Below are 27,533 nucleotides of genomic sequence, written 5' to 3'. Positions count from 1 at the left end.
GCAACTATCACTTCTGTGTTCTAATGCTACATTGTGTTAGCTAATGGTGTTGAAAGTCAAATTGATGATTAGAAAACCCTTGTGCAATAATCTTAGCACATGAATAAAAGTGTCACCCAGGCAACTTTCACGTTTTCGTTGAAAACATGAAATTGCCTGGGCAGTTGCCCCGAACCTTTGAACAGAAGTGTACATGCAGATCTACTGTGCATGCATGGAACACGTCCTTGAAGCTGACTAGAAATTCTGCCTGTGCATCCTCAAGGGACTATGACCAGACCCTTAGTCAGCCTCCAGCTCACTCAGCCTACCAGTCAGTTGTCAATCTTTTTTGGTTTGTCCAAATCCCCATCACCTTACCTGTCTGTGTCTATTTATTTGTAACAGATCATGCCTTCAGTGAGTCACTCTATCCATTGCAGTATCCCCTAATGATCAGTAATTATTGATACAGCTCATTGTGATGCCCAACCTTTACACCATGGTGCTAAATGCAGATAGCAATAACCTTCATCGAGCGTTTTTTTTTTTTTTTTTTTTTTGGCTTCAGGTTATTTTCCTTACTCTAGATGCATGACTCCTATCTGCTTGCTAAGAAGAGCATCATATATCTTGTCCAAGGTCTTGGATATTGGTCTGACTTTTAATCCACACACCATGGACCTACACAAGCATTGCCAGAGCAGAGTGTTCTTATTTCTTACTGCAAACACTTCATGTATAAGTTATTTCATCTTCTATTCTTTATACCACATTAATGTTTAATAGGAATTGTATTGTTATACGGTTTATAGCTTTCTGCTCTCGCTGTCTCTCACAGCTAAGAATGTTTTAACTGAAGACAGCTTGCAGAGCTTAAAAATTAATTGGCCTGCCAACACATAATTTGACAGATGTTCTTACTATAGCAGTTATATACACAGATGACATTATCGCCACCACTACCATATGTCCTTGCTGCAAACGTAGGATGCTGAGAGACAATAAGGCAGGGTCAGAGAGAGACTTCATGCAACTGACCATTAGGTATTGACTGTGCAGAGAATCAAAGCAGATCTGCTTTTCTTTGTACTATACATACAAGTAATGGTACACACTGTAAATTATGCTGTGCTCTGTTTTCTAGGAGTTTAAATTATGCATTGTTTCCTTTGTATTTTCTGAAAGTTTGCATGGTGACCTATTCAGACTAGGATTCAGACTAGGAGAAATTCCTTAATGAGGGCAACTTTTGATTCTTTTTTTGGTACAGACAGCCATGGATTGCATGAGTTTTGACTGCATTTCTGTTGAAAAATCTAAGTTTTCCCTTCCTAAATTTGGAAGAAGCATATTAGCACAGATTGGTAGTATATGTTTTTTAAATTCTATCCGGATCACTCTCCTGTGGTATCAGGAAACGTTATCATTATCTATTTAAAATGTGTTTGTTCGATGGTCATTTGTTAACTTTGAGGTCTGCTCATTATACTATTGTACAAACAGAGCGAAATTCGTCTCAGAGCTTCGAGGAAAGTAAAGGTTCATGAGTCTGTTCTGTTGAAATACAAAAGCTTGCAGCATAGTCTCACAGGCACCTAACTTTGAACATCAACTAGACATAGTAATGATTGGGGAACACACAACCAATTTACAAAAATGTGATGCAGTGGAGAAAATCATCTTTGAGTTTCTGTGAAACAACTGCAATGGACCAATACCACCTTAGTAATTGGGAAAGCTCAACAGCTTTTCTTTTACTTGGAAAACCTAAAAAAAGCAAGCCTACTGCAGAAACTTCTAGTCAACTCCTACCTCTTTGCCATTGAAATGAGCTGACAGACTCCATGTCAGTGTAGTTCACAAAGGTGAAGCACCAAACCCTTACGCAACCACAGAACTCTAAATTCAGCGTCACGTGTATAGTGTTATGCAATACATTTGCCCCTCACCTTTTCAGTGTGAGAAAGTGTTGCCTGTTTTTCCATATTTATTTTATTATAAGCAGTTGTAATGTTTTCAGTCTAATTTGCCCTATGAAAGCAGCATTTACACCTACCTCGATCACCTGCCATATCCATGCAAACATAGCATGGTCAAGGCTGATGCCAGGTAACACTGTAATTTTAAACTGATAAATGGGTTAGTAAATACTACAAATGCACTTAATATCCAGCAGAGCAGCCAACAGGCATCATTCGCTGGTGTCATTTCTCTCTAGTAGCATTGTTATCTTGTTAATGATTAATACCTTAATACCTTGATCGCTCTGACAGATCCGTCCTGTGCTTACAGTGATGCCTCCTCTCCATTAAAGAATTCTGCTCCTCTCTCAACACTCATTATCACCGTTCTGCACCTTGTACCAGCTTGTGCTGTACAAAAGGAGTGCAGCCACTAATTCTATGATGTGTTTCTGCTGCATTGAGAGTGGTGTTCAATGTTCGTTTTTTGTGTAGAGCAAAAAAATAGATTTTTCATGTAAGACAGCATATATATCCTCCTGCTGCTCCTTTACAGAAATATCAGGTATTTTGTAACAATTTTTAAGAAAGGACAAAATAAAATTCAGAACCACCTAACTTTACAAGTATGTGATTAGTTTTGTCTGGAGCCTCATGGATATCTTAACAAAGCTGTAGTCTTTGGATCTCTGGTGACACTGTTTCACTGTGGTTGATGATATCAGTAGCTTACCCAGCCAGACGACCCCTGCAGCTCATTATATTTAATTAGCCCCACCTTATCCATCCTTAAATGTAAACATTTGCCTGGACTGTGTGTCAACAACAGTCTGTGCTTTCAGTGCCACCACTTTCAAACGAGAAGTCCATGTGTCTGAGTTTTTGTTTCCTGTTTAATGATCCCACTCTATGTACCGACTGATGTTTTTAATTGCATCCCTTTGGACTCCTAGAACTTTCTGTGTATCCTTTGGTGTGTGGCTTAATCATGCTCTGCCCTCCAGATGCAACTATCATTATCCAGCTGATGCCACTGAGGTTCCTTCTGGTCACAGAGTCACATATTCCTTCAACCTATATCATTTATTCAATATTCCTGTTCAGGAAATTATTGGAACTTCCACAAGTGTGGCAGTACTGGATGATTCTGCGCTGCGCTATTAATGTCCAATCCAGATTAATTTCCAGTTCCAATGTACAGACTTATGTAAGAGATGGTAGGATTTATTCTGGTGTGCTAGACATTTGTTACAAATGATACAGGCTGTAGTTTTGGAAAACAAACAACTTTTTTAATATTTGAGTGGAAAGGGTGAAACTCCCTACATTTTCACCATCTGTTCCTATCTGATGACTTACTGCAAACCACTTTAAAAAAAAATAAGGTAGCACTGTTAATACAATACGGGCTGCACAGTGGTATAGTGGTTAGCACTTTCGCCTTGCAGCAAGAACATCCCCGGTTCAAATCCCAGGATGGGCCTGGGATCTTTCTACATGGAGTTTGCATGTTCTCCCTGTGAACGCGTGGGTTTTCTCCGGGTACTCCGGCTTCCTCCCGCAGTCTAAAAATATGCTGAGGTTAATTGATTATTCTAAATTGCCCGTAGGTGTGGATGTGAGTGTGATTGTTTGTCTGTATATGTAGCCCTGCGACAGACTGGCGACCTGTCCAGGGTGTCCCCTGCCTTCGCCCGAGTCAGCTGGGATAGGCTCCAGCACCCCTCGCGACCCTAGTGAGGATAAAGCATTATATAGAGAATGGATGATGGATGTTAATACAATAGCATTCAAATCTCAGTCATCTGAAAAGTCAGCACTGTTAAAATGGTTTGCCGTAGGTCAATGATCCAAATCTGTATGTCTAAGCTCATCAGACCTGCAGTGTATGCTCTAACGCCCTGCTGATTTGCTTTGCCACAGCTAATTAATCCACTGATTGGAGTGATTCCATCTTCTAAGCTCTGAATGTCTCTTTAAAGAATGCTGGTGTGGTGAGCCATAACATGGAACAATGCAATTGTTTTTTTTTCTCTTTTCAAAGAGAATTTTGTCAGCTTCTTTGAAGTGCAAGCATTTACTGACACTTAATTAGGAGTACAACAGTCTAGGGCTGGGCGATATGGCCAAAAAATAAAATCTAGATTTTTTTAGTCATCTTGGACGATTACGATTTTAATCGATTTTGTTACATACATTGTTAAAACATAAACGATGCCTCTTTTCCATCGTTGTAAGGCAGACAATGTGCTACAAGCCCAGTTTTATCAAAGTAGCTGTCTATCAAGCTGCAGGAATAACACTGGTGTTAACTGGAGTCAGTTGAAGGCTGCAGTGATTCTGTTGACACAACAGTGTATCAGAGTGAGGTTATTGAATATTTGTGTCTCTCTTCGCTGTTGCAGCAGTTTTGCAATTTGCAGGCGGTCCCTGTTCACAGCCGGCTGCTCATAGACACCAATGTTATTTCTACAACTTGAAAGACAGCTACTTTTGATAAAACTGGGCTTATAGCACAACATCTGCCTTACAACGATGGAAAAGAGGCATCGTTTATGTTTTGACAACCTACATCTAATGAGTTATTGATGCTGGAAGTTTAAATCTGTGAATATCTTTCCAACTTTACCAAACGCGGGGCCACAACCATCCAAGGAGTGGTATATTTAATTTTGAATAAAGCATTTAGTCATACGTAAAGCTTTAAGTGCTTTATTAACACAAAACTAAGAGTTTCGTATTGTTTTATGATCACAGGTTCTGTCTAAAAAGATGTGGCATCATTTTAAACAGTGAAACCATACTAATAAAATGTAATGACCAACCAGTGTGTAATACTGGATTCTGCAAAAACTGAATGCAGAATACTGGACAAAGAAATTCTCTACAGATATTTTTCCCATCTAAATATTTTCTTAATACAATGAATGTATTAACTTATTTATGTGTGTATGAATGTATTTACGGACTTATTTATTTAGTACCGTTAACATATCAGAGTTCTGAGTGAGTTTTTCTTTAGATAGGCAAAGGCCATTTATTGATCACATATCGGCTATTAAATAAATGATATAAAAAAACAAAAGCATTTAAAATACTATTAAACAATTTAGGCATTTATTGAGTCACTAAAATACTGTAGAGTCTACGGCCACATTAGTCTGACTATAATCATCCTCTGGTAAATTCACAACCATGTACTGATGTTCCTTACCAAAGGGACTTCAGGAGATGATTAGATGATGATAAACTGTGACCTGCTGGTTGGTTCTCTCTGTTCTCATGTTTCTTACATGTTGATCTCCTGATGCTGCCTTACTTTAGCTAGTCTATGAGCAACAGAAACCACAGTTGCCCTGTACCTATTGCCAGGGTTCCAGTCTTTCCGCTCACACCTGTGCTTTTGAAAACGTTTTTGCCCCTTTGGACGTGGTGGAGTTTTGGGTGTAGACATTTTTAAACATACGGGAGCAGCAGCGTCTGTAACCAGGAAACCCGCGGCAGAACCGGCAAACAGACCTGCTGGACCTCGCATCGGGTCCTCGTTACATAGGTAGGTTTCAAGGACTACAGATGGAAATTAGCATGATGCTAAATCTGGTGCAGCCATCTTTTTAATGTAACTGCACGCTGTCCTTTTTCAAATAAACTTGAAAGAAAGAAAGAAAGAAAGAAAGAAAGGTCTAAGGAAGATGAAACTGGCTGCCCTTAATATTTTGTGTGTTTTATTTTGTTTATTATGCAGTTTTGATGCGTGTGTGACAGACGTGTGTGGGACATTTATGAAAATACGGAACAATTACCGTCCCGTATTGAATCAATACGGGATTGCGTCCCGTACAGTAGTCAAATAATGGACGAATCCGTATTTTAAGGAACGGGTGGCAACCCTATGCGTCACTCCCGTAGCTGCGGTCACTTTTCCCATTCTTTAGGATGCCTTTGCCGGAGGTGCTGAAAGAGGTTAGTTGTGCTGCTGCTCTTCGTTTTCACAGTACTTTTGCAAAGCTTGCACATGACTGTAGTTTGCTCTGTGTCAGTCTTGTCAAAGCCGAACCACTTCCATATAATCGATGTAACATGAGGCCCTTTTCTCGCAACCAACTTTTCGTCTGCTGTTCTGTCCGCCATGATGGGGGTGTGAGTGTTTTGGCGGAAGGAGATGAGAGGCGGAAGCAAACACCAGTGCACAAGTCGTGAAAGGCAGAAGAAGAATCTGTATTGTTATATATTTAAGCTCGCCTCGATTTTATGATTTCGCAAATTTTCAAATCGTCAGGTTTTAAAAATGCGAATTAATCGAATTAATTTGATTTATCGCCCAGCCCTACAACAGTCTTAGTTTTGGTTTCATGGATGTTGTAACCTTTGAGTTACTGTTCCGCACTGACATGATTGTATGACTTAATTTCTTTGGATATGTCAGCTGCATGTTCAGTATCTGGTGACTGAGAAACATGCATTCAGACTTCCAGTGTCTCATACACTACCGTTCAAAAGGCAATTTCATGTTTTCCATGAAAACTTATACTTTTATTCATGTGCTAATATAATTGCACAAGGATTTTTTAATCATCAATTAACCTTTCAACACCATTAGCTAACACAATGTCGCATTAGAACACAGGAGTAATGGTTGCTGGAAATGGGCCTCTGTGCCCCTATGTAGATATTCCATTAGAAACAGCTTTTTCCAGCTAGAAAAGTGACTTACGAAATTACCAATTACCAATGTCTAGACTGTATTTCTGATTAATTTAGTGTAATCTTCATTGAAAAAATATGCTTTTCTTTCAAAAGTAAGGACATTTCTAAGTGACCCAAACTTTTGAATTGTAGTGTATATCTAAAGCTTATTAAACCAAGCAGGAATGATTTTGATCAAGGAAGAAGACTAAATATATAACTTTCTTTCAGAGATGTGTTTTTAGAGGTTAATTAACAACAGGAGAGGAACTTTATGGGTTCCAAAATGTGCCAGAAAACCTCGCAAAAACATTCCCCACACTGCCACCATCAGTCTGGATTGCTGACACAAGGCAGGGTGGTTCCATGGATTCATGCTGTTGACATCAAATTCTAACCTACCATCTGCAGCCTCAGTCAAAATCAAGATTCATCAGACTGGGCTGCATTTTTCCAGTCATCAAGCTCTTCTGAGCCTGTGCCCATTGCAGCCTCAGATTTCTTTTCCTGGCGGACAGGAGTGGAACCTGTGGTCTTCTGCTGTTTTGCCTTAAGGTATTGTAAAGAGTCCAACTTTAAAAGAGGTAGAGGCAGAGGTCTGAGGTAGCTTTTCTGTCTGCTCAAACCAATTTGGCCATTCTAGTCTGATTGCTCTTGTCAGCAAGGTGTTTTCATCTGCAAGACTGCTGCTTACTGGGTGTCCTTTGTTTTTGACAGCATTCTGAATAGACTGAAAGACTGCTTGAAACCCTCATTCTCAAACCAGCACACCACAGTGAACGTCACTGAGATCATTTTTTTAATGTGAATTTTACAGGAACTTGAATGTATTGTTACCTCCGCCAGGAGGTTATGTAATCACCGGAGTTTGTTTGTCTGTCCGTGTGTGTGTGTGTGTGTGTGTGTGTGTGTGTGTACTTGTTTCTGCTATACCGGTGGGGACTTTGACCTGACTATTTGCTATAAAGGTGGGGACTTGTCTTACGGTGGGGACCTAAAATGAGGTCCCCACGGGTGGCAACACCGTTTTCTTGGCCATATTGTTGTTAATAAAAAATGTAAAAGTGCAAAAACATTTGTTTAGGGTTCGGCATTGATTTAGTGATGGTTAAGGTTCGGGTTAGGGTAAGGGTTAGGAGTTAGATATGAATGGGAGTCAATGGTAAGTCCCCACCGGTATAGAAAAACAAACGTGTGTGTGTGTGTGTGACTCAAAAACTCAAAAAGTCATGGACGGATTTTCACCAAATTTTTACAGGATGTCCGGAAGAGCAAGAAAGAATCGATTAGATTTTGGAGGTGATCCGAATCACTGTCTGGATCCAGGAATTTTTTGAAGGTCGAAGGACAATTGGACAGAGAGCTTCAAAAAATTCCTGGATCAAGACGGTGATTCGGATCACCTCCAAAATCTAATCGATTCTTACTCTTGCTCTTCCGGACATCCTGTAAAAAATTGGTGAAAATCCGTCCATGACTTTTTGAGCTATGCTGTTGACAGACAGACAGACAGACAGACAGACAGACAGACAGACAGACAGACAGACAGACAGACAGACAGACACACACACACAGACGGACAGACGGACAGACAAACGGCATGGCGGAGGTATGCGCTCTCCGAGTGCTTTTCTAGTTAACGTTGTTTTTTGGGTTATTCCACAATTTAAGGAAATTTGGGCTTCAAAATTTTTGAAAAATAGACCTTTTCTTTTACAATTTTCTGCTACATATTCATCAGTAATAGGTAATAAACTATCACTGGCTTGCACAGCAATGATGCCACTTTTATTACACATTTTATTTGTTGTTTGCTAATCCTACTCTAATCACAGACAGGGTTGCTAATCCATGCTAATGTTAGCTTTTTCTCAGGAGCAGAAGCTAGACATTTAGCTAGGTTGTTGCTAGAGGTACGGACCCGTACCCGTAGCCTGTGGACTACGGATACGGCACTTGCCATTTGCCAATCAGATATGCGAGATCTGGTCACGTGACTCCCGGTAGACGCTAGCTGTACGGACCCGTAGCATCGGTACGACAGGTACGGACCCTAAACCTGACCCTAACACTAACCCTAACCTTAACCTTTGCTTACCTTTCAACAGTTTGCAGTGGTTAGCAGCTTCTTGACTCGCGAGACTCGCGTACAGGTCCGTATCTGTCTGGCAAATGGAAAGTGCCGTACCCGTAGCCTGTGGGCTACGGATACGGACCCGTATCCGTAGACACTACCATTTCGCTAACCGTTACTGCTGACTAAGAGGACAGACTTACTGATGTAAAAAAGTAACAAAAAAAGTACAAAGAATTTGTCTTCTCCTGATAATATGCAAAACAGAGTTGCATGAAGTAGAGTGAGACATTCATTCAAGGCTGACAATGTTATGAAAATATGAAAAATAGAAGAGAGGACACAGCTTTGCTCTATCCATATTTTTTGGAAAACTGAAGATGTCAATTCCAAAGTATCACGTGATTCACTGTTTTCTTCTCCTTCTGGTAGCTTAAAAGGTTATGCTAACAGGGTTGCTGTGGGACACACAGTACATGCATAATATTATTACTGAAAATACTATGCTGATTAAAAAATGTTCCCACAATTACAAGAGACATCATTGAAGTAAATAATACCAATGAAAAAGGAGATTTAAAATAAATTTTAATTGTTTTATTTGAGATTCAATTTGATTGTCATCGGGGTGGGACAGGGAAAAATGGCATTTTAGGGGGAACTCCAGACTCACTTGTTATTTTTTTAAAATGTTCTCCCAGGTTTTTTTTGTTTGATTGTTTGTTTTTTAGGTTTGGTCTCAAGACAAGTACATTTATACAACAACTGCATGTTTGAGTATTTTGTACATGGATTATTTGAAATTTGATGGGTGTAAAATGTTGTCCACTTCTGGAATGAACTAGATATCTATTATTTCTGTCTGATCAACACTTTAGGTCGTGACAGGTGTTCACAAAGTTACTGGATGTATGTGTGGAAAATATTGCAGCATTTACGATCCTTGAAACGACAAAGTATAATAATAATAATAGTAATAGTAATAATAGTAATAAATGTGGTAACCCCTGATGTTTCTGGTCATTATCTAGTACCACTTAGAATCAGATACAATTTTATACAGATTTGCATCCTGCCCTGAAAAGTCTTGTAAAGACTTTTAAGCTCCGATATTCTTGTTCTTGCCATTTATATCAGATTGTCTGGTGTTCTGCTTTGAAATGTGAGCTTGTAGTGGCTGCTTTTGACTGGTACTAACCAGGAAACTAAAACAATCTTGGTTTCCCTCTTGCCGTTTGTCCTGCTTTGCTTTTTTGTGATGGCTGTGAACACGCTGACCCAGCTCACTTAGGCGTTGGTGTGATGAATGAGCAAGTGAGTGCTAATGTGATCAAAGGCGAACAGGTCATTTGTCCAGGCTGAATGTGTGCAAACATACAAACACACACAGGCTTTCACACATGATAAGTGCTGTTTTCCTCTGTGCTCACATGTGACACATTTAGACCCCATAGCTGGATGACAAACGGTCTGCTCCGTCTAATGTTGTTAACCAGGCTGGACACAGGTTGCTGACTGTGGGTGCAGGCAGTAGTAATCTTAAATATATGTATTTGTGTATGTATGCAGCCCACATATGTGACGTAGAGCGCATTTGTGCATGTATTTTTTGAAGCAGTGTCAGCCTAATCTGTGTTTAGTGTCATCTTTGATTGGTGTCGCGTTGCTCAGGCTCAGCCTCTGTATCAAGCTCTGTATCAAGATGTCTTCACATTCACTAAGTTTAAAATTCGAGACTGTCTTCTTCTCAGTGAGCCTCCCAGTCTCTCGACATCTGTCTCTTCTGTCTTTTGTTGTGCCTAACACAATTTCCTATTCCAGTTCTCCCTCGCTAACAATCTGAACACCGACATGCGATGCAAACAAGTCTTTGGTTAACAGGGTGAGAAGGGAGCAATGACTGCCACTCAGAACAACCAAAGGTGGGCTTTCCTCATTCCCGGGGTCCTCTGTGGCTCATTTTCCTCTCAAAAACAGTTTTTGATAGTGAATGGGACTGGAAGAGATAGACGTGCCTCACTTTGTCAGATGAGGTTGGGATAATGAAGTCACTGGAGAAAGCCGAGAGAAATACATTTATTTATTTGTTTCTTGTTGTCACTGCAAGCTGCTGTTTGTCTGTGATATATTCCTTAACTCCTGTCCGCACATGGTTCGAGCGAGCGTCCATGTTGGTGATCCTGCTGAACTGTGTGACGCTGGGCATGTTTCATCCATGTGAAGACATCAACTGTGATTCTGAGAGATGCAAGATTCTACAGGTAAGACTGTTTTTGGCTTGATTTAAAATGGATTACATGTGTTTTCTTTTCACATTTTGATTTGATTGGTTTCATTTCCCTAAAGCAGAGGGGTTATATAATTGTTTTTCCTAGAGAAATGGCAATATGCAAATCATAACACAATAAGGTGTTCCGCAGAGTTGGGTAGAGTAGCCAAAAATTGTACTCAAGTAAGAGCAACGTTACTTCTAAATATTATCACTCAAGTAGACACAGAAATTAGTCATCAAAAAAATCACTCAAGCAAGAGTAAAAAAGTATTTTGCGAAAAGACTACTCAAAGTACTGAGTAACTGTTTGATTTTAATGTCCGATTTATTTTTTAGAAGTGATGTGATCAGACAGACAAAAATGTAAAATAATGTGCAAATTCTGGTATTTACAAGTAATAAAATAGCAAAAATAAATAACATCTTTACAAAATGCCAAGTAAAGGTACAAGAAATAAAAATTTTCAAACCTGTTTTTCCACAACATAAAGCTTTTGAAACAAATACTTGTAGTAAGGTAACGTTTGTATGTTTGAACAGTGCAAACTACTTCCAGTAACAAGATATACTGTATTTCACAGTCCTTCCAGGATTTCGTGGGTGTTTTTCAAGATTGTCGCGGGCGAAAATGTCTGAATTCACGGCAGCTTTTCTGAAAAATTGCGATGTAAGTTGCAATATTTAAGCTTATTTGTTGTGATGAAATTGCAGGAGACTGACAGTTGCTAAAAAGCTATATTTTTTCCAGCTTGTAGAACATGTTTCAACACTGTAATTGACAATATTTATTCCGAAATTAATTATTCAACGTTCCAACCCATTTACACAAAAGCTGGCATACCATGGTGGGAAATAAGCAGCAGCCAGATACTGGCTTAAAATGATGTGGTTGGTAGATTTGCGGCACAAAATGGTAATTTACTATTGAATAAATCATATTTGGATAGTCACTTAAAAAGTTCATTTCACTTCCTGGCACACACATGTTCACACACACGCTCACAGCTTGTCACATCAATTGACAAGAAAAGCACTGAGAGAGCACAGTACTCCACCAAGACTATTCATTACCTGACGTTGTGCTGAACACAGGCGTGTATTATGCATGTGTACATTACGCACAGATACCGAATCGCGTCACGTAAATATGTAGCGGACCGCGGGAATTGATGGGACTAAAAAACACCCCAAAATTTAATCAGTTGTTCTTTGTATCATTTCCGATACGGCCACAGCGGTGGATTTGTAGTAGAATCACAATGATGCGATCATCAGCAGGCTGCTGAGGTAGCGTTCACTTGTTGCCATGGTTACCGTGCCTATCAGACGCCATGCTGCTATCACAATGGGAAATCTTTAACCTGGCAATAGCCAGATTAATAATTGTGTAGTACTTGATAGTACTCCACATTATCAATCTGGGACCGCTCCATGTAAATCCATTCGGAGGAAAGAGGCACGGATTGGACAATGCAACAGTATGTCCCGCCTCTGACAGGTTTGTTTTTAGCCAATCGCGGGATCTTCACAACAAGCGGAGCCAATTGGTAGATTAAACTCTTACCAAAACCCGTAGGTAAAAAAGCACAAACATCTTTACCATCCAGAAATGCGCAAAGCGCCTCTCGTTGTTCTTCCTCCTTAAGAGATTCAGCTAAAACTGACTCAATAGCAGCGTCTACACGATCGTTGTCCTCCGTTGCCATGTTTGTTTTGATCTACTGGCGCTTGGTGTCGTCTTCACACCCGGATATCCCGCCCCACACACGAATACTGCTGCGTGATTGGCCTGTGTCAACTTGGCTCTGTACGAACAGTGAATGCGGGAGCGGTGCAAGATGGTTTCTTGAGAGATTTGTGAACTCACAAATATCGCGAGAAATCAACTTGCTGGCAAGGTTAGGAAATCTTAACAAATCTGTGGATCCAAATTTTAAGCTGCATCACTGCCGAAGTCTAATCACTTGGTCCTTGTTTCATTTCTGACCTTGCCTTAAAATTTAATTCAAATTTCTGAGTCCCTTTCTGAATAATGTTGCGAACAGAGGAATGAATCACACATGCCGATCGTCACATACTCCACCGTGTTCTTTGGTAAAATACAGTGGGTACGGAAAGTATTCAGACGCCTTGAAATTTTTCACTCTCTGTGTCATTGCAGCCATTTGCAAAAATCAAAAAAGTTCATTTTATTTCTCATTAATGTACACTCAGCACCCCATCTTGACAGAAAAAAGCAGAAATGTAGAAATTTTTGCAAATTTATTAAAAAAGAAAAACTGAAATATCACATGGTCAGAAGTATTCAGACCCTGTGCTCAGTATTGAGTAGAAGCACCCTTTTCGGCTAGTACAGCCATGAGTCTTCTTGGGAATGACGCAAGTTTTTCACACCTGGATTTGGGGATCCTCTGCCATTCTTCTTTGCAGATCCTCTCCAGTTCTGTCAGGTTGGATGGTGAACGTTGATGGACAGCCATTTTGAGGTCTCTCCAGAGATGCTCAATTGGGTTTAGGTCAGGGTTCTGGCTGGGCCAGTCAAGAACGGTCACAGAGTTGTTCTGAAGCCACTCCTTTGTTATTTTAGCTGTGTGCTTATGGTCATTGTCCTGTTGAAAGGTGAACCTTCGGCCCAGTCTGAGGTCCTGAGCACTCTGGAAGAGGTTTTCCTCCAGGATATCTCTGTACTTGGCCGCATTCATCCTTCCTTCAATTGCAACTAGTCGTCCTGTCCCTGCAGCTGAAAAACACCCCCACAACATGATGCTCCCACCACCATGTTTCACTGTAGGGATCGTATTGGGCAGGTGATGAGCAGTGCCTGGTTTTCTCCACGCATACAGCTTAGAATTAACACCAAAAAGTTCAATCTTGGTCTCATCAGACCAGAGAATCTTATTTCTCATAGTCTGGGAGTCCTTCATGTGTTTTTTGGCAAACTCTATGCGGGCTTTCATGTGTCTTGCACTGAGGAGAGGCTTCCATCGGGCCACTCTGCCATAAAGCCCCGACTGGTGGAGGGCTGCAGTGATAGTTGACTTTGTGGAACTTTCTCCCATCTTCCGACTGCATCTCTGGAGCTCAGCCACAGTGATCTTTGGGTTCTTCTTTACCTCTCCCACCAAGGCTCTTCTCCCACGATTGCTCAGTTTGGCTGGACGGCCAGGTCTAGGAAGAGTTGTGGTCATCCCAAACTTCGTCCATTTGAGGATTATGGAGGCCACTGTGCTCTTAGGAACCTTGAGTGTTGCAGAAATTCTTTTGTAACCTTGGCCAGATCTGTGCCTTGCCACAATTCTGTCTCTGAGCTCCCTGGGCAGTTCCTTCCACCTCATGATTCTCATTTGCTCTGACATGCACTGTGAGCTGTAAGGTCTTATATAGACAGGTGTGTGCCTTTCCTAATCAAGTCCAATCAGTTTAATTAAACACAGCTGGACTCCAATAAAGAAGCAGAACCATCTGGAGGAGGATCAGAAGAAATGGACAGCATGTGAGTTAAATATGAATGTCACTGCAAAGGGTCTGAATACTTATGACCATGTGATTTTTCTTTTTTTTTTTAAATAAATTTGCAAAAATTTCTACATTTCTGTTTTTTTCTGTCAAGATGGGGTGCTGAGTGTACATTAATGAGAAATAAAATGAACCTTTTTGATTTTGGCAAATGGCTGCAATGACACAGAGAGTGAAGAATTTCAAGGGGTCTGAATACTTTCCGTACCCACTGTAATTATTCTAATTTACCTTAATTCTTTCAGTGCTCCAACAGATCTGGATGCAACAGTTTTCATTATGGTGACTTGTCTGGTCTGTTGTCCGCTCCTTTCAGCCATTATGTTTAGTAGGGGGAAAAAAGTGTTTATCAATCAATGATTTTTTTTTCTTTCTTTGTATTCCACCACACCATTGCACAGATGTAAAACAGTTTAGCTCCGCTTTGGTGAAGAACATCAGGGAATTAATTCTTTTTCACGGTCTTCAGCAGTAATTTATGTTGGTAAATGAGAGACATTAGAATGAGACATGTCTGCGTCTTCAAACCATAAACAAGAAAGTGAATTCGGTGACGTATGTGCATTATATTTGTGCTGGGGACTGCTATGATTGGTGGAACTCATGGGAGGCGGGCCAAAATTGTGGGAAAGTTGTGGTGATTGGACAAAATTGCAAGGCCGTGCAGAATTCGCAGAAATTGGTTGAATTCGCGTGAATTCACATGATTGCAACATCACGAATTCCTGGAGGGACTGATTTCACTTCCCTTCAAATGGCACAGGCTCAGTAGATAGGAAATAACAAGACAAGGCTGGACCCGAATATCCAAATGTTCGGTCGTTGAGGTGGTATCCAAATGTTAATTTTGAGATCAGAATATTCGGAATCCCCCACCCCTCCCACCCCCTGCCATATCATGCAAACCCACCCAGCCTGACGTCACACTTCACTTTGCCTGTGTTAGTAAACAGAAGACGGAGATATCCATGTTAATGCTATGCTAATGTTGTCGGATTCCAAAGCAAGATCAAACTTCTCGAAAATGCCCCCTTTTTTTGTGAAGAGTTTGTGCCGCTATGTCGCCACAGTTCAGATGTGGTCATGTGACTGCAGGGCGACATCTGGTGAAATGGGGTCACGTGATTATTGTTGCTTTGTCTGATTGGTGAAACACAGTCATGTGGTGGATCCACTGGGGCATCTCTCTGGCAAAATAAAGCATATCGAATGTGATAAATAAAAAAGTAACGAGTCAAATGTAGCCCAGTTTAATGGAGTAAGAGTAGCGTTTCTTCACAAATCTACTCAAGTAAAATTAAAAAGTATGGCAGAGTAAAACTACTCTCAGAAATACTTTTTTTTTCCCGAAAAGTTACTCAAGTAAATGTAACGGAGCAAATGTAACTTGTTACTACCCACCTCTGGTGTTCAGATATGCATAATTAAGAGTGGAGGCTGTGAACAGGAATACATGGAATCCAGTGGCGGCTGGTGAATTTTTCTCTTGGGGGGGGCGCACTTAATTTACCAAACCAAATAGCAGAGTCGGCTACACCGGAATACAAGAATTGATATAAATTATGTTCACAGCCATTTGATATGCTATTACTATGCACCACTACGAGGGTACACCTAAGCACTACTACTGAGTCAAATAGACAATTAAATGTAATTAAAGGTTACCAGCTAATATGAATTTATCTCGTCAGTGTTTGATATGATTTGCTCCAGATAAGGTGTAATTGGTACACACAAACCCTTAAAATCTCCTTTTCTATAATTAAACAAATTAAGAATGTATAAATATGCAGATCTATTTTTTACTTCAAAAGTAAAAAAAAGAAACAATTCATTTTTCCAGCTTCAAAGAGTGCCAAGTGCTTCTTCTGTCCAGCAAAATCTTTGGACAAACATATTTATATTTACATACTCAAATAAACAAATACAAATCCATACCTGTGAAACCAACAAACATTGGACATTTTGTTTAAAAAAAACAACAACGATAAGGCTTAAAGCAGACAGTGCTTCTGTGAGCTAATTTTTACATTAACAACCTTACATGACAATGAGAAAACAGCACATCTGCATATTTAAGATCAAAGCAATAAAAATTTGTCACTTTGCCTGAAAAAAAAAATACTGAAACCATTAGGCATTATACTATGTATAACTGTGCATATGACAAATAAAACCTATCTTATCTTAGGCTTTGAGCCCAAAGTGCTTCTGTCAACTAACATTAAATATTTACAATGAAAATAAAGAAAAACAGTAATTCCTCAGATTTCAGAACATATGAAAATCAACAGGCTTTCAGTCTAAAGTGCCACTTGTGTCAACTAACATTTCTATTTACATTATTAAATGACAAAAAGTAAATCCTCACATTTTAGAGATTAAAGCCAGCACCTCTACATCTGTGTTATTTTTTGTATGCAAGTGTTGCTTTTCTGTCTTTGAGACATGCAAATTTCTCAGTGACTCTGTGGTTAAAATCTGGGGTCAGAGGGAGACCAGAGCATTTTTAAAAGAACTCTCCAGCAATTTTCTATTGAACTTCCATTAATTCTTGTGAGAGACAAATTACAAAACGAGTGGTCAAAATCAAAGAAACATACTTTAAAGCTGTAGACATTTTGCATCAGAGCTGCTTGTCAGATGGTCAAATAATTAGAGCTGGAGGTCTCTGTATTAATCTATTTTATATCTTTCCAATACGAAGTTCAAATCCACCTCACACCATTACTGGGTTTGGACATCAAGCCCTCTTCGATACACGGCTGCTTCTATCTCCTCTCATGTGCAACTCTGTGAATGCCTCTCAGGGGTGGATCATCATCCCTAATGCCAAAAAATCCCCCACCCTCTCCCAACTGCCAGACCTGTTTTATACACTTGCAGAATCTACCTGACATAATGCTACTCACATACTATATATATATATATATATATATATATATATATATATATATATATATATATGTAGATGCTGTATTGCCATAAGATCATACAAAATATGATTGAGAAAATCTGGGATGCACCGCTAAAAAGCAAAACAAGAAAAAGATGTGACTCAAATTTGGCAGCCATCACTTTAAACACTCCCTGGTAGTCCTGTTCATCAAATACCATCTGCAGTGTATCTTCTCTGCTGGGGCAAATTGACGACCTTTCAATTTGAATTTCGTTTGGTGGACGAGGAAGAAGTTGAAGGGAGTCAAATCTAAGTGGAAATTGCATTGCTGCAGCCAAAAAAAATTATGTATTTACAATCCACTATAAGTGGGCACACTGGTGGCATGATGATGGCATGTACCCTATTCAGATTAGGGATGTCCTTATCAAATTTTATTGCCCTTGATCCGATAAGAGTGATTTAAGTGTTAAGTAGTTAGTATCTGCAGATCTGATACGATTTTATTCCCTTAGATAATGCTAATTTCAAGTATTGTAAATTAGTTGTAGTACCTGGTTGTGTCACCAGGTGGAACATCTTACTGTCTTACTACTATATTGACTTTAGGAGGTGGACATCTGAACATTACAGTGGAACTATGACAAATATGACAAATCCAAAGTGCACCATTCTTCCAAAACGTTTATGTTGCACTGCTAACCAGATGTACCTTCTTCAGTTTTGGAGACTACAGGCTCTTTGACTATAAATACTGCTGTCTCTGGGTAGCAGTAGATACAACTATGATCGCCGGTGATGGTTCTCCACATAAAGATTGGATGAGCTTGACACAGAATTAGATGTTTACTCTCTGGCCAAATTTGCAATTCACTGTAAAATCACAAATACGCAGATATAAGGAATCAGAACAGGACTTCCAGAGAGCAGTTCAAATGTGGCAGGATCACTGCATAAGGAGACTACTTGAAAGGAAATAGCAACAAATAAATCAGACACATTTTATTTGCTTATTTTAGGCGTAAATCTGAGCTTCTTGATTCCACCTCATTTTACTGTACAGCTATTTTCACTGGCATAGTAGCAATCCCATTTGCCAGCAAAGTGACTTTTAAAGAAATAGTATGACTGTTCCTTTAAAATGTGTCAGAAGTCAGTGGCCCATTCTCATCTAGTGGATGAAACAAAACTACTTACTGAAGTAGTTGCCTGAAATTTACCACAGTTTGCACACTTTGTTGTTTGAAAGAAACAACACAAAGACATGACAACAAGACACATTGTTCACTGGTATTCATTTATCTTCCTTGATCTTTATTTAATAAGACAAGTGCAACTAATTGAAAGGTCTTCCAGTGGGATGAACATGAAGGGGGGAAAAAACAGATAGAGACAGGTTCACACTCCAAAACTATCAGGAGTAGATGAGGACAACGAACAAGTAAAAAACATCAGACATCCTTGCAAAATCCCTGTCTGTGTCATGCCCCGCTTGCGCCAATGAGCTGATTCATCAGCGCAATGACAAGCGGCTGTGCTGAGTGTACAGCTGGTGCAAATTATCAATCAGAACGGCATTTAAGCCTGTCTCGCGGCACAGCCGATGCTGGATCATTGACTCACCCTCCCTGCTCCACTTGCATCCTGCTTAATGCTTCATGCCGCTCACTGTCTCTGCTCGTCACTCCCCGAACTCTGTTTTCCCCTTGGACTCTGTTTTGCCGCTATATCCCCGCTCCTCAGACCCCGTCTCCCCCCGGATGATTTCGCCTGTTGTTCCAGCCATCGCTACACTCCTCCATCGGCTCTGTCGGCTCTCCCCCTCTTCCACCTGCTAGACACTGGACTGGACTCAGTAAGCCACCTTCCCCTTTAATTTAATTCAGTACTATGTTCTGTTTTACCTTGGCCTTCGGGTCCGCCTTTTATTTAATTTAGTTCAGTTTCTTCTCCCTGTCACTTCCCTCCTGCTTAGTTATTAAGAGTTTTCGGTTTAGATATTTTTTGGTATTAAATCATTGTTTAATTCAACCTCCGTCTCTGCCTGCTGCTTGGGTTCGCATCTCATGTTTCGTGACAGTCTGTCTGGCAGATCAGCGCAAGCATCATCCACACAAAGGCAAAACAGAGATACAACACTGCAACACAGAGATAAATTCTAAAAACAATGCATTTGATAGAATCTCGGAAAGGTCTACAGGGACAATGTTTTCCAGCATATCTGGCCTTTGCAGCTCCCTCCATTTACATTATCTGAGTTGGAAAATAAACAGCATTGTGTGGAGGCGTTTCCATTAATTTATGGACCTGTTTTAACCCAACAAATACTAATGGAGGAGCACTGTTATTGTTGTTGTACAACAGAGAATAAAAAACACATTTTTTTCTGTGTTGGATGAGAGGGGATCAAGCGGAATGAGATGCAGTACAATAAATCTGTTATTTGGCACTGTTCATCTAGTGCAGTTAGGAGATAATGTGCTTACAAAGTGGTTCCAAATAGACTGAATTAAGTTGTCTTATTTTCTTGTCCACTGACTCAGTGAAACTCAGCACTTTTTTCCCCCAAAGTGAGATATCCATCATTTAAAAAAGTAGGGCCCTCCTCTGTGCCTGCTTCCTGCTAATGTCAGTGAAAGAAAGGAAGAGAGGAAGATAGTGATATGAAATAAGAGGACAGCAAAAGAAAAAATAGGAAAAGGAAAGGGAGAAGAGGACAGAAAAGGAAAAAATAGAAAGGGGATGGGAGAAAAAGAAATAACCTTGGAAAAAAGGGAATTGGAGAGGAAAGGAAAATTATACAGAAAAGAAATAGGACAAGGAAACAAGTGGATGGAGAGAGAAAAGGAAAAAACAAAGAAGAAAAAGAAGATAAGGATAGAAAATAAATGATAGGCAATTAAAGGAATGTCAGAAACGAAAAGGTGAGGAGAAGAAAGAAAAAGAAATGAGAGGGAAGGAAAGGAGAGAACAAAATAAGAAATACTAAAGGGAAACAAAAGCATGGGGGACAAAGGAAAAGGGGAAAAGAGGATTCAAAAAAAGATGGAAGGGGGATGGAAACTGGAAAATATGACAACAAAATGAAAAGAGGTCAAGAGGAAATGAGAGACTAGTGAAAGGACAAAGAAAATAGATCAGAGTAAAGATAGGAGGAAAAACAAAAGGAAAGGGGAAAGAGAGAAGAGTAGAAAGGTGGAGAGGAGAAGAAAGGAAAGAAAAGCAAAAGAGAGAACAAAGCAAAGGAAAAGAGAGGTGATGAATGGAGAGAAGAGAAGGGAACATGACAGGTGAATATGGAGAACAGAATGAGACGAAAAAAGAAACTTGAAGAGCAGAGTGGAAGTTCTGATCCTGCTGTTGCTAGGGCAGCCCAGCCCATCCACTCCTTCGATCTTCTCTGCTTGAGGATATGAGATGTGATTTCATTCAGCAGCTGTTCTCGGCAGAGAACAGATAAATGTACAGCCTAGAGGTTAAATGCATTCTTATTAATTCCCTGTTTCCTCCATTTCAATCACACTATCATGTTAAGAGATCATAAAAGCACATGACCTACACGCTTGTATGCTCTGTCTTTGATCCGTCTCACATCGTCTGGGACGTAGTTCACAACCATCTCTGCTGCTTTCTCACACTTTCACATTCTTGACATGATTATCATCTTTTCTTTTTGAGGGCTCAGTTTGTTAAAATATCAAGTGAAACATTTCACCAACAGTGTGGCTTTTATTCCATCTTCAAAACCACAAATTAACTTTCAGTTTGAAGTAGCGGTGGGATGTGATTAAAAAAAATTATCTAATTAATTAGATGCTTTCTAATTAATTAATTAATCATGATTAATAAAAAATTTGTCAAATGGTATTATTTGACACAAAAGGCAAAATTTTTCAATTCAAATAAATTTTGGTTGATGACTGAATCAATGAATACATGAACTTAAACAGCAAAAATGTTTGAGTTGCAGTAATCTGTGAGTGTAGTAGACAGATGAAAAATGCAGATAAATATCAATGAAACAATGTGCAATTATAGCAATTATATTCAACATTTTAAGACTTTTTGTAAACTCAAGCACTTTCAGTGTCTTGAAAAATGGTCTACTAGGGCTAACCACATCGTTTGCTGGTACCAGGACCGTCATAGCTAGCATTTGCTATGGTGCTAACAGCAACATGTTTTACATTGAAGTGATACTATAGACGTGAAGTGCTGCGGTGAATAGAATATTGTTTGTTGCACAATTGGCACACAACCATTTTTATCCAAGCTGTCATTGAGAAGTTTTATTTTTTTTAAAGAAAACTTTCCACCCAACAAGCTCAATGCGGTCCTGTCTTCCATCACTGCTTGACCAAACTTTCTTGTATGCTGATTTATTTATTTGGATGGGACAGTGCATATTAATGAACATACAGTCTCATAATAGTTCTCACAAAGTTGCAGTAAATACATTGGATTTAGCACAAGGCTAATTTTCGTCTGTAGTCCCACACCCCTGATTTACTCAATGCATCTTCTTCATGGCTGGCAAACAGACTTCAGGTACATTATCGCCACCTATTGGGCCTGAGTGTGCATCAGTGTTACCGGGAACTGAGAAAGGTGTGATTAAATGCGTTATTGTTTTTAGCACATACTTTTTTTCTGTAATTAATTAATCGAAATGAACAAGCCCTAGTTTGAAAATAAAATGCTACACTCAAAAAAAAAATCAGTTGGATTTACTTAAAATTGTTATGTCAAGTGGTTCCACATAACTCTGTTAAGTAGGTGTTAATGAAATAGCTTTTATATGATTTACTCAATAGATGTGAGTATATTTTACAACAGTAACTTAAGTAACTGCAACTTGACTGGATTATCTCTTTTTTGTGTATGAAATCTACAATGAACGAACTTGATGTGGTCAAGTTCAGTGAATAATATAAATATACTTTCAACAAATAAAATGTTATTGAGTAAGAGTAACTCGACGTAGCTTAGTTAGTCTTAATTCAGTTTAGTTTGTCCAATGAATGCCTAATAGTGTACTAAAAAAAAAACACATTTGTCAAAACAGCACATTTTTATTGTTGAGAACCAGTTTTTCGCTTTGAGGTACAACAGCAAAAAATTGACAGAAGGTAACAGGTACAACTGCTCAGCTCAACAAAAACAAATGCAACTACAAAGCACTCAGAGTGCAAACCTCCGCCCAAGGTGGCTCACATATTGTTACATCTACAAACAACAGTTTCTTGATAAAGCTACCATAATAATATGATTCCTTGACCTTGAAAACCCACAAATACAACTCAGAATTGTGTTGGTATCATTACTGGTTAAACAGTTAATGAACAGAAAATAATCATCTGCTAATGGCAGTCACTACCAAAATCTAATCATTTTTAAGTTGGGCCATTACCAACTCCTCCTGAAAATTTTGACAAAATTTGTCCAGTACTTTTTGGAAATGAAAACAAGCATACCCTGACAAAAACATAATCTCCTTGGTGGAGGTAAAAACAAATATAGTTGCAAACTGAACAGCCTCCAGGATTACAACGCAGCGTACCAACAATGCAGCGACAGCATTCAGTCCAGCAGTTTGTTTTTGAGAACCTGGACTTTTGCTGAAAGCAGGCGTGAGTCAAGCTCCATCAGGATCTTTTGGATGAATTCAAAAGTGTACCTGAGATCAGTTGGGTCGCTCAGGTTCAGGTCATAGATGATACCAAACAGTAGGGCACAAGCATTGGTGACATCTTTGAGTCCCTCAAGCACCTGTACACCTTCAACAATGATGCCAACATCTTCTGGAAGCTGATCAGCATCTGCACCTGGATTTTTGATCACATAGATGCCAATGACCATCTGCTCCATTTCTGCCTGGGTTTCATCAGGGCTCTCGCTCTAAAAACAGACAAAAAGGAAAAAGATTATTGAATAAACTGTTTTAAAACAACAAATTGTACAGAAGCTCCGAATGAAAGCACACAATATGAAACAAACAATTTTATAGAGATGCACCAATATTGATACGGGTATCAGGCCGATACTGCACTAAGAAATTCATACTCATTAAACGATACCAAGAAGACACATGCTGATTTAACAGCAGTCTTTGTTTAATACCTGTGTTTGGTGCTTCAACGTGAGAGAGGGAGGGAGAGATGTCCATTGAAACGTTATATACTTACATAATACAAATTTTTACTCTTAAATGCGCAGGACCATTATGGGTCCCTTGGAGCATGAACGTTCACCTAATTTAAAAGGTGCCTCAAGGGTTATATGACATTATCATGCAATGATTTCATGATGCAATTGGACAAATTAAAAAAAACATGATACCCATGATTAAAATAAACATAAAAATGTGAAAATGATAAGACCCTATCAAGGAAAAAACCCTGCAACAACTGGTATAGGATATTTCTTTTAAGTGTACAAACACTGTGATATTTGCTGGTGCAATGACAGTGAATGTAGAGGTAAAAGTCTACAACTTCCCCTCATCACAGAGGCATTAAATATTGGCATGTGATGGACACACTGTTAAGGGCCTATCCCGTATTCAATGTTCACTTCAATGAAAATATCACTTAAAAAAACTTGACACTTACTGTGTACTCGCACACCAGCTTTGCAGGGTCTTCATTAAGATACACTGCTAGTGCTTGGAGGGTGCAATCTCTCCTTTTTGCAATCGAGTCATCCTGCAAAGCACAACAGGAAATATACCGTAAAAAACACAACACTGATGGAAGAATTCATGAGAGCGATGTCTTTGACAGTGTTATGTGGATTGTGTTCCTGGAAGAGAGAGTTGTGGTTTACAGTGCAAAGTATCCACAGTAAATGAGATATCTATTACTATGCTAATAATTACAAACACACCTGGTTAATGGCAGCCATAATTTGTCCTATTTTGCGTCCTGCTGCTCCTCCTTTCTTTCGGAACACTCTTGACAGCTTGCCAGAGTAGTGGTCCAGCTGAGACATAAACTTCGGCACAAGTGGGATGGTGGTAATGCGTGTGAACTCTGCACTTACCTAGGCAAAAACAAGGTAAAGCAAGACAAAAACACAAAGTACAGAGGAATATTAACAAGTGGCTTAAAATGTTAAAGTCAGATTAATCTGAATTAACAAGGTTCCCACTCTTTTCTGGAAATCATTTTTCAGGATGGTTTCTGGCTTTTGTTTAGTGTCTTAGTATTATACATTTAGGATTCATACTATTTTTTAAATCTTTATTTACTCTGATTTCTTATTAATATATTATGCTGATTTACTGTTTATGTACCCTAAATTTCAATTTGCCATTTTTTTATTTTTGTCAACATTGTTTTTCATTTTCAAGATCTTATTTATTAACTTGCATTATTTTTTTATCTACTCCTATTTTATAGACAAGTGTGCATTAGTTACCAAGAAAATTTTTACTTAATTTCCTATGTCTGATTTTTGTTCACTAAGAAGGCAGAACGAGATAAATCATTTTCCAGGACAATTCAAGCTTTTCCTGGGCATTTTATTTTGCATATGTTTTCCATGACTGCAAAATTGGTCTATAATTTTTCATGTTTTCCAGGACGCGTGGGGACCCTGATTAGGTTAAGGTACTTTATGCAGAATCTGGCTTTCAAGTTCAGGCATATCAGGGCAATGCAGACAAAATCAAATGTCACAATTTTTGACCAATTATCAGAAACATTGATGTAACTTACCTGGAAAGCTCAATATGCAAGTGTTCCCCCTAATATTTCTCCAAAAATTATTGTGATATACAAGTACCCTTGTCCATCAGACCAAAAACATAATTTGTTACTTAGGAGCAAATTCTTTTTGCCTGACACACAATTTTAGTTTATGTCAGTAATATGGATAATATGAAATTAATACTTTTGAGTATTTACAATGGTTCAGGAGAAAAGTGAATATGGAACATTATATAATTGCAACATAGTTGTGAGGTTAGTGAGGTTAGTTTTAAGCTATATCACACTGGACTATTCAGTACATTAAACTAAGATAATATAATTAAATGCAAAGACTTGCCTCTTGTTCACAAAAAAGAGCTGGCCATCTACTTTTGAATTCTGCGATGAAGGGCATGTCCTGGATCACCTCGTGGCGCCGATGAGCAAAGGTTTTCTCCATTTTCTGTTTTATCACCTGATGGTTGTGCTTTTTCTTGACCTCGGATAGCAGTTCCACTCGCTCCTTCTCAAGACTCTCTTTGTCTTCTCCAGCTGGGTAGTCAGGAAAGAAATTGACTTCAGCTCTCCTGGGTTTTTTCACCTGGTTAGGACTAGTGGAGTTACCACGCTCTCTGTTTTTCATGGAGTTGATGCTCAGTTCTGGGCACCCCAAACCCCAAAGCCTTGTGCGATAGTTGCCCATTTTGTATTTCAGGCTTATTTTCCAGCCGTAGAATCCAGAAACGGAGCCCTGTTCCTTTAAGCATGGATGTTTTATGATCAGAGCTTCTGCAACATCATCAAACTGTGAGCTCGAGGGGTATGGTGTGTACTTGATTATTGCCGAAGCCAATGCATCCAAAATGTCAGACTTGAGTTTTGGACTTGGGATCAGGCGCTTGGCTTCAGCAAGGAATTTCTGGTTTGCTTTTGACAGCTGCATCTCTACTTCGTAGGTGAATGAAGGAATGGGGAAGCTGAGTGGCCAGCCTTGAGATCTTAGTGATGAGGTTGAGGTGGTTGACTCAGGGGATGAAAGTATGTCAGTGTCTGCAGTAGAGTCATCTGTCCCACAAAAAAGTGAAGCTGGAGAGCAGCTGGCTGACTCTGTTGGTTGCCCACTAGACCTAATCACTTTTACCGTTGATTTGTCTTGGATATCTGCTGTTGAAGTCAGGTTCATAAACTGGTCAAAATCACTGTCCATATACTGCCGTCTGAACTCTCCTTCAATACCACACTGTCTTTGAATCTCAAGTCTAAGAGTATCCACACAGTCCGGTATTCCAGAAGGAAAAGTGAGCTTCATGCAGTCATCTTCTCCAAGGATAATCCGAAGCTTTGCTGCAGTTGACATGGGCTGTGTCCGAAATCGCATACTAACGTACTACTCATACTAAATGTGACGTCAAAATAAGTATGTAGTGCGTTCACATTGGATAGTATGAATAGATTGAGTACGCGAGAAATACCCGGATGTATACCATATCCGGAAAAATTTTAAGTATGCGCGGTGACCACACTCATAGATATATACAAACGCTAGATGTCTCAAGACGGAGTCGGCGGCGTCGTCACTTGGCGGCCATCTTAGGACAGGGGACTGCTCTGGCGCACTGTACTGTAGTCAATGGTAAGGTGGATGATTTCCTCACTTTAACACTCATAACTCGCTCAATTCTTGATTGATTTACAAACGGTTTAGTTTATTACAAGCCTTATTAATGTGGCTATGATTCAGGCTCAACTCCGAAATCGCAGCTTTTCGTTTTGAAAAATGCGGCATAGTTGTGTGTCTTTTCTGCCTGGCTACTCACATTGAAGATGGTGTTACTCACAATCTGATTTTCAATTATTAGGTTTTCCTGAGACCAACGTTTTTTGAGAACCGAATCTTTAGGTGAAATTACATTCTTTGTGGTTGTATTTATTTGCTTGTTAAGAGACTTTGATTGAGACCTTAGACTTATTGTTTGTATACATCTATGCCTGGATTAGTTAGCCTGCAGCCGAAATGCATTGTGGGTAATGTAGGCACCAGGTTCATGAAAAGAAAAGACAATATCTCTGTTTGTTGTGTATTGATTTTGGTTGAGCTTTGTTTTTATCTGTGCATTAGAAAGCTGATAGTAATAAAGAAGTGCAATGCTAAATAATAAAATTACATTTACATCCATTTATGCTGAAAAAAGATGATATCTGTGTTCAATATTATATGAATTCAATGGTTTTAATTATTCTTATGTAAGAGTAAAAGAAGTACATCTCTGACGTTTATAACAAACCAAGCTGTTCTAAAATCGGTTGAAAATTGAGCAATCTACAGTGATTTTAAAATCCATGCTCCATTGACTTTAATGTTATGAGTGATCAGTGTCCCAAGATGGCCGCCATGTGGCGACGTCGCTCCCCATAGGCTGACAGCGCTCATGAGCCATCTAGTGTTTGTATA

The 27,533-nt window shown here is 39.3% G+C and overlaps 1 protein-coding gene across 1 annotated transcript in view; it reads left to right on the top strand.

Annotated features, from left to right (window-relative positions):
- cacna1g (calcium channel, voltage-dependent, T type, alpha 1G subunit) overlaps window positions 1–27,533 on the top strand; it is a 695,215-nt gene that overhangs the window by 185,045 nt on the left and 482,637 nt on the right. The window contains 1 exon segment of the mRNA XM_051939241.1: window positions 10,855–10,964. Coding sequence (XP_051795201.1) covers window positions 10,855–10,964 — 110 coding nt within the window.

Source organism: Acanthochromis polyacanthus, chromosome 19 (assembly GCF_021347895.1).
Source record: "Acanthochromis polyacanthus isolate Apoly-LR-REF ecotype Palm Island chromosome 19, KAUST_Apoly_ChrSc, whole genome shotgun sequence".
In the NCBI taxonomy this organism is placed as follows: domain Eukaryota; kingdom Metazoa; phylum Chordata; class Actinopteri; family Pomacentridae; genus Acanthochromis; species Acanthochromis polyacanthus.
The sequence above is the reverse complement of the archived record's forward strand: the minus strand, read 5'-3'. Positions and strand labels throughout refer to the sequence as shown.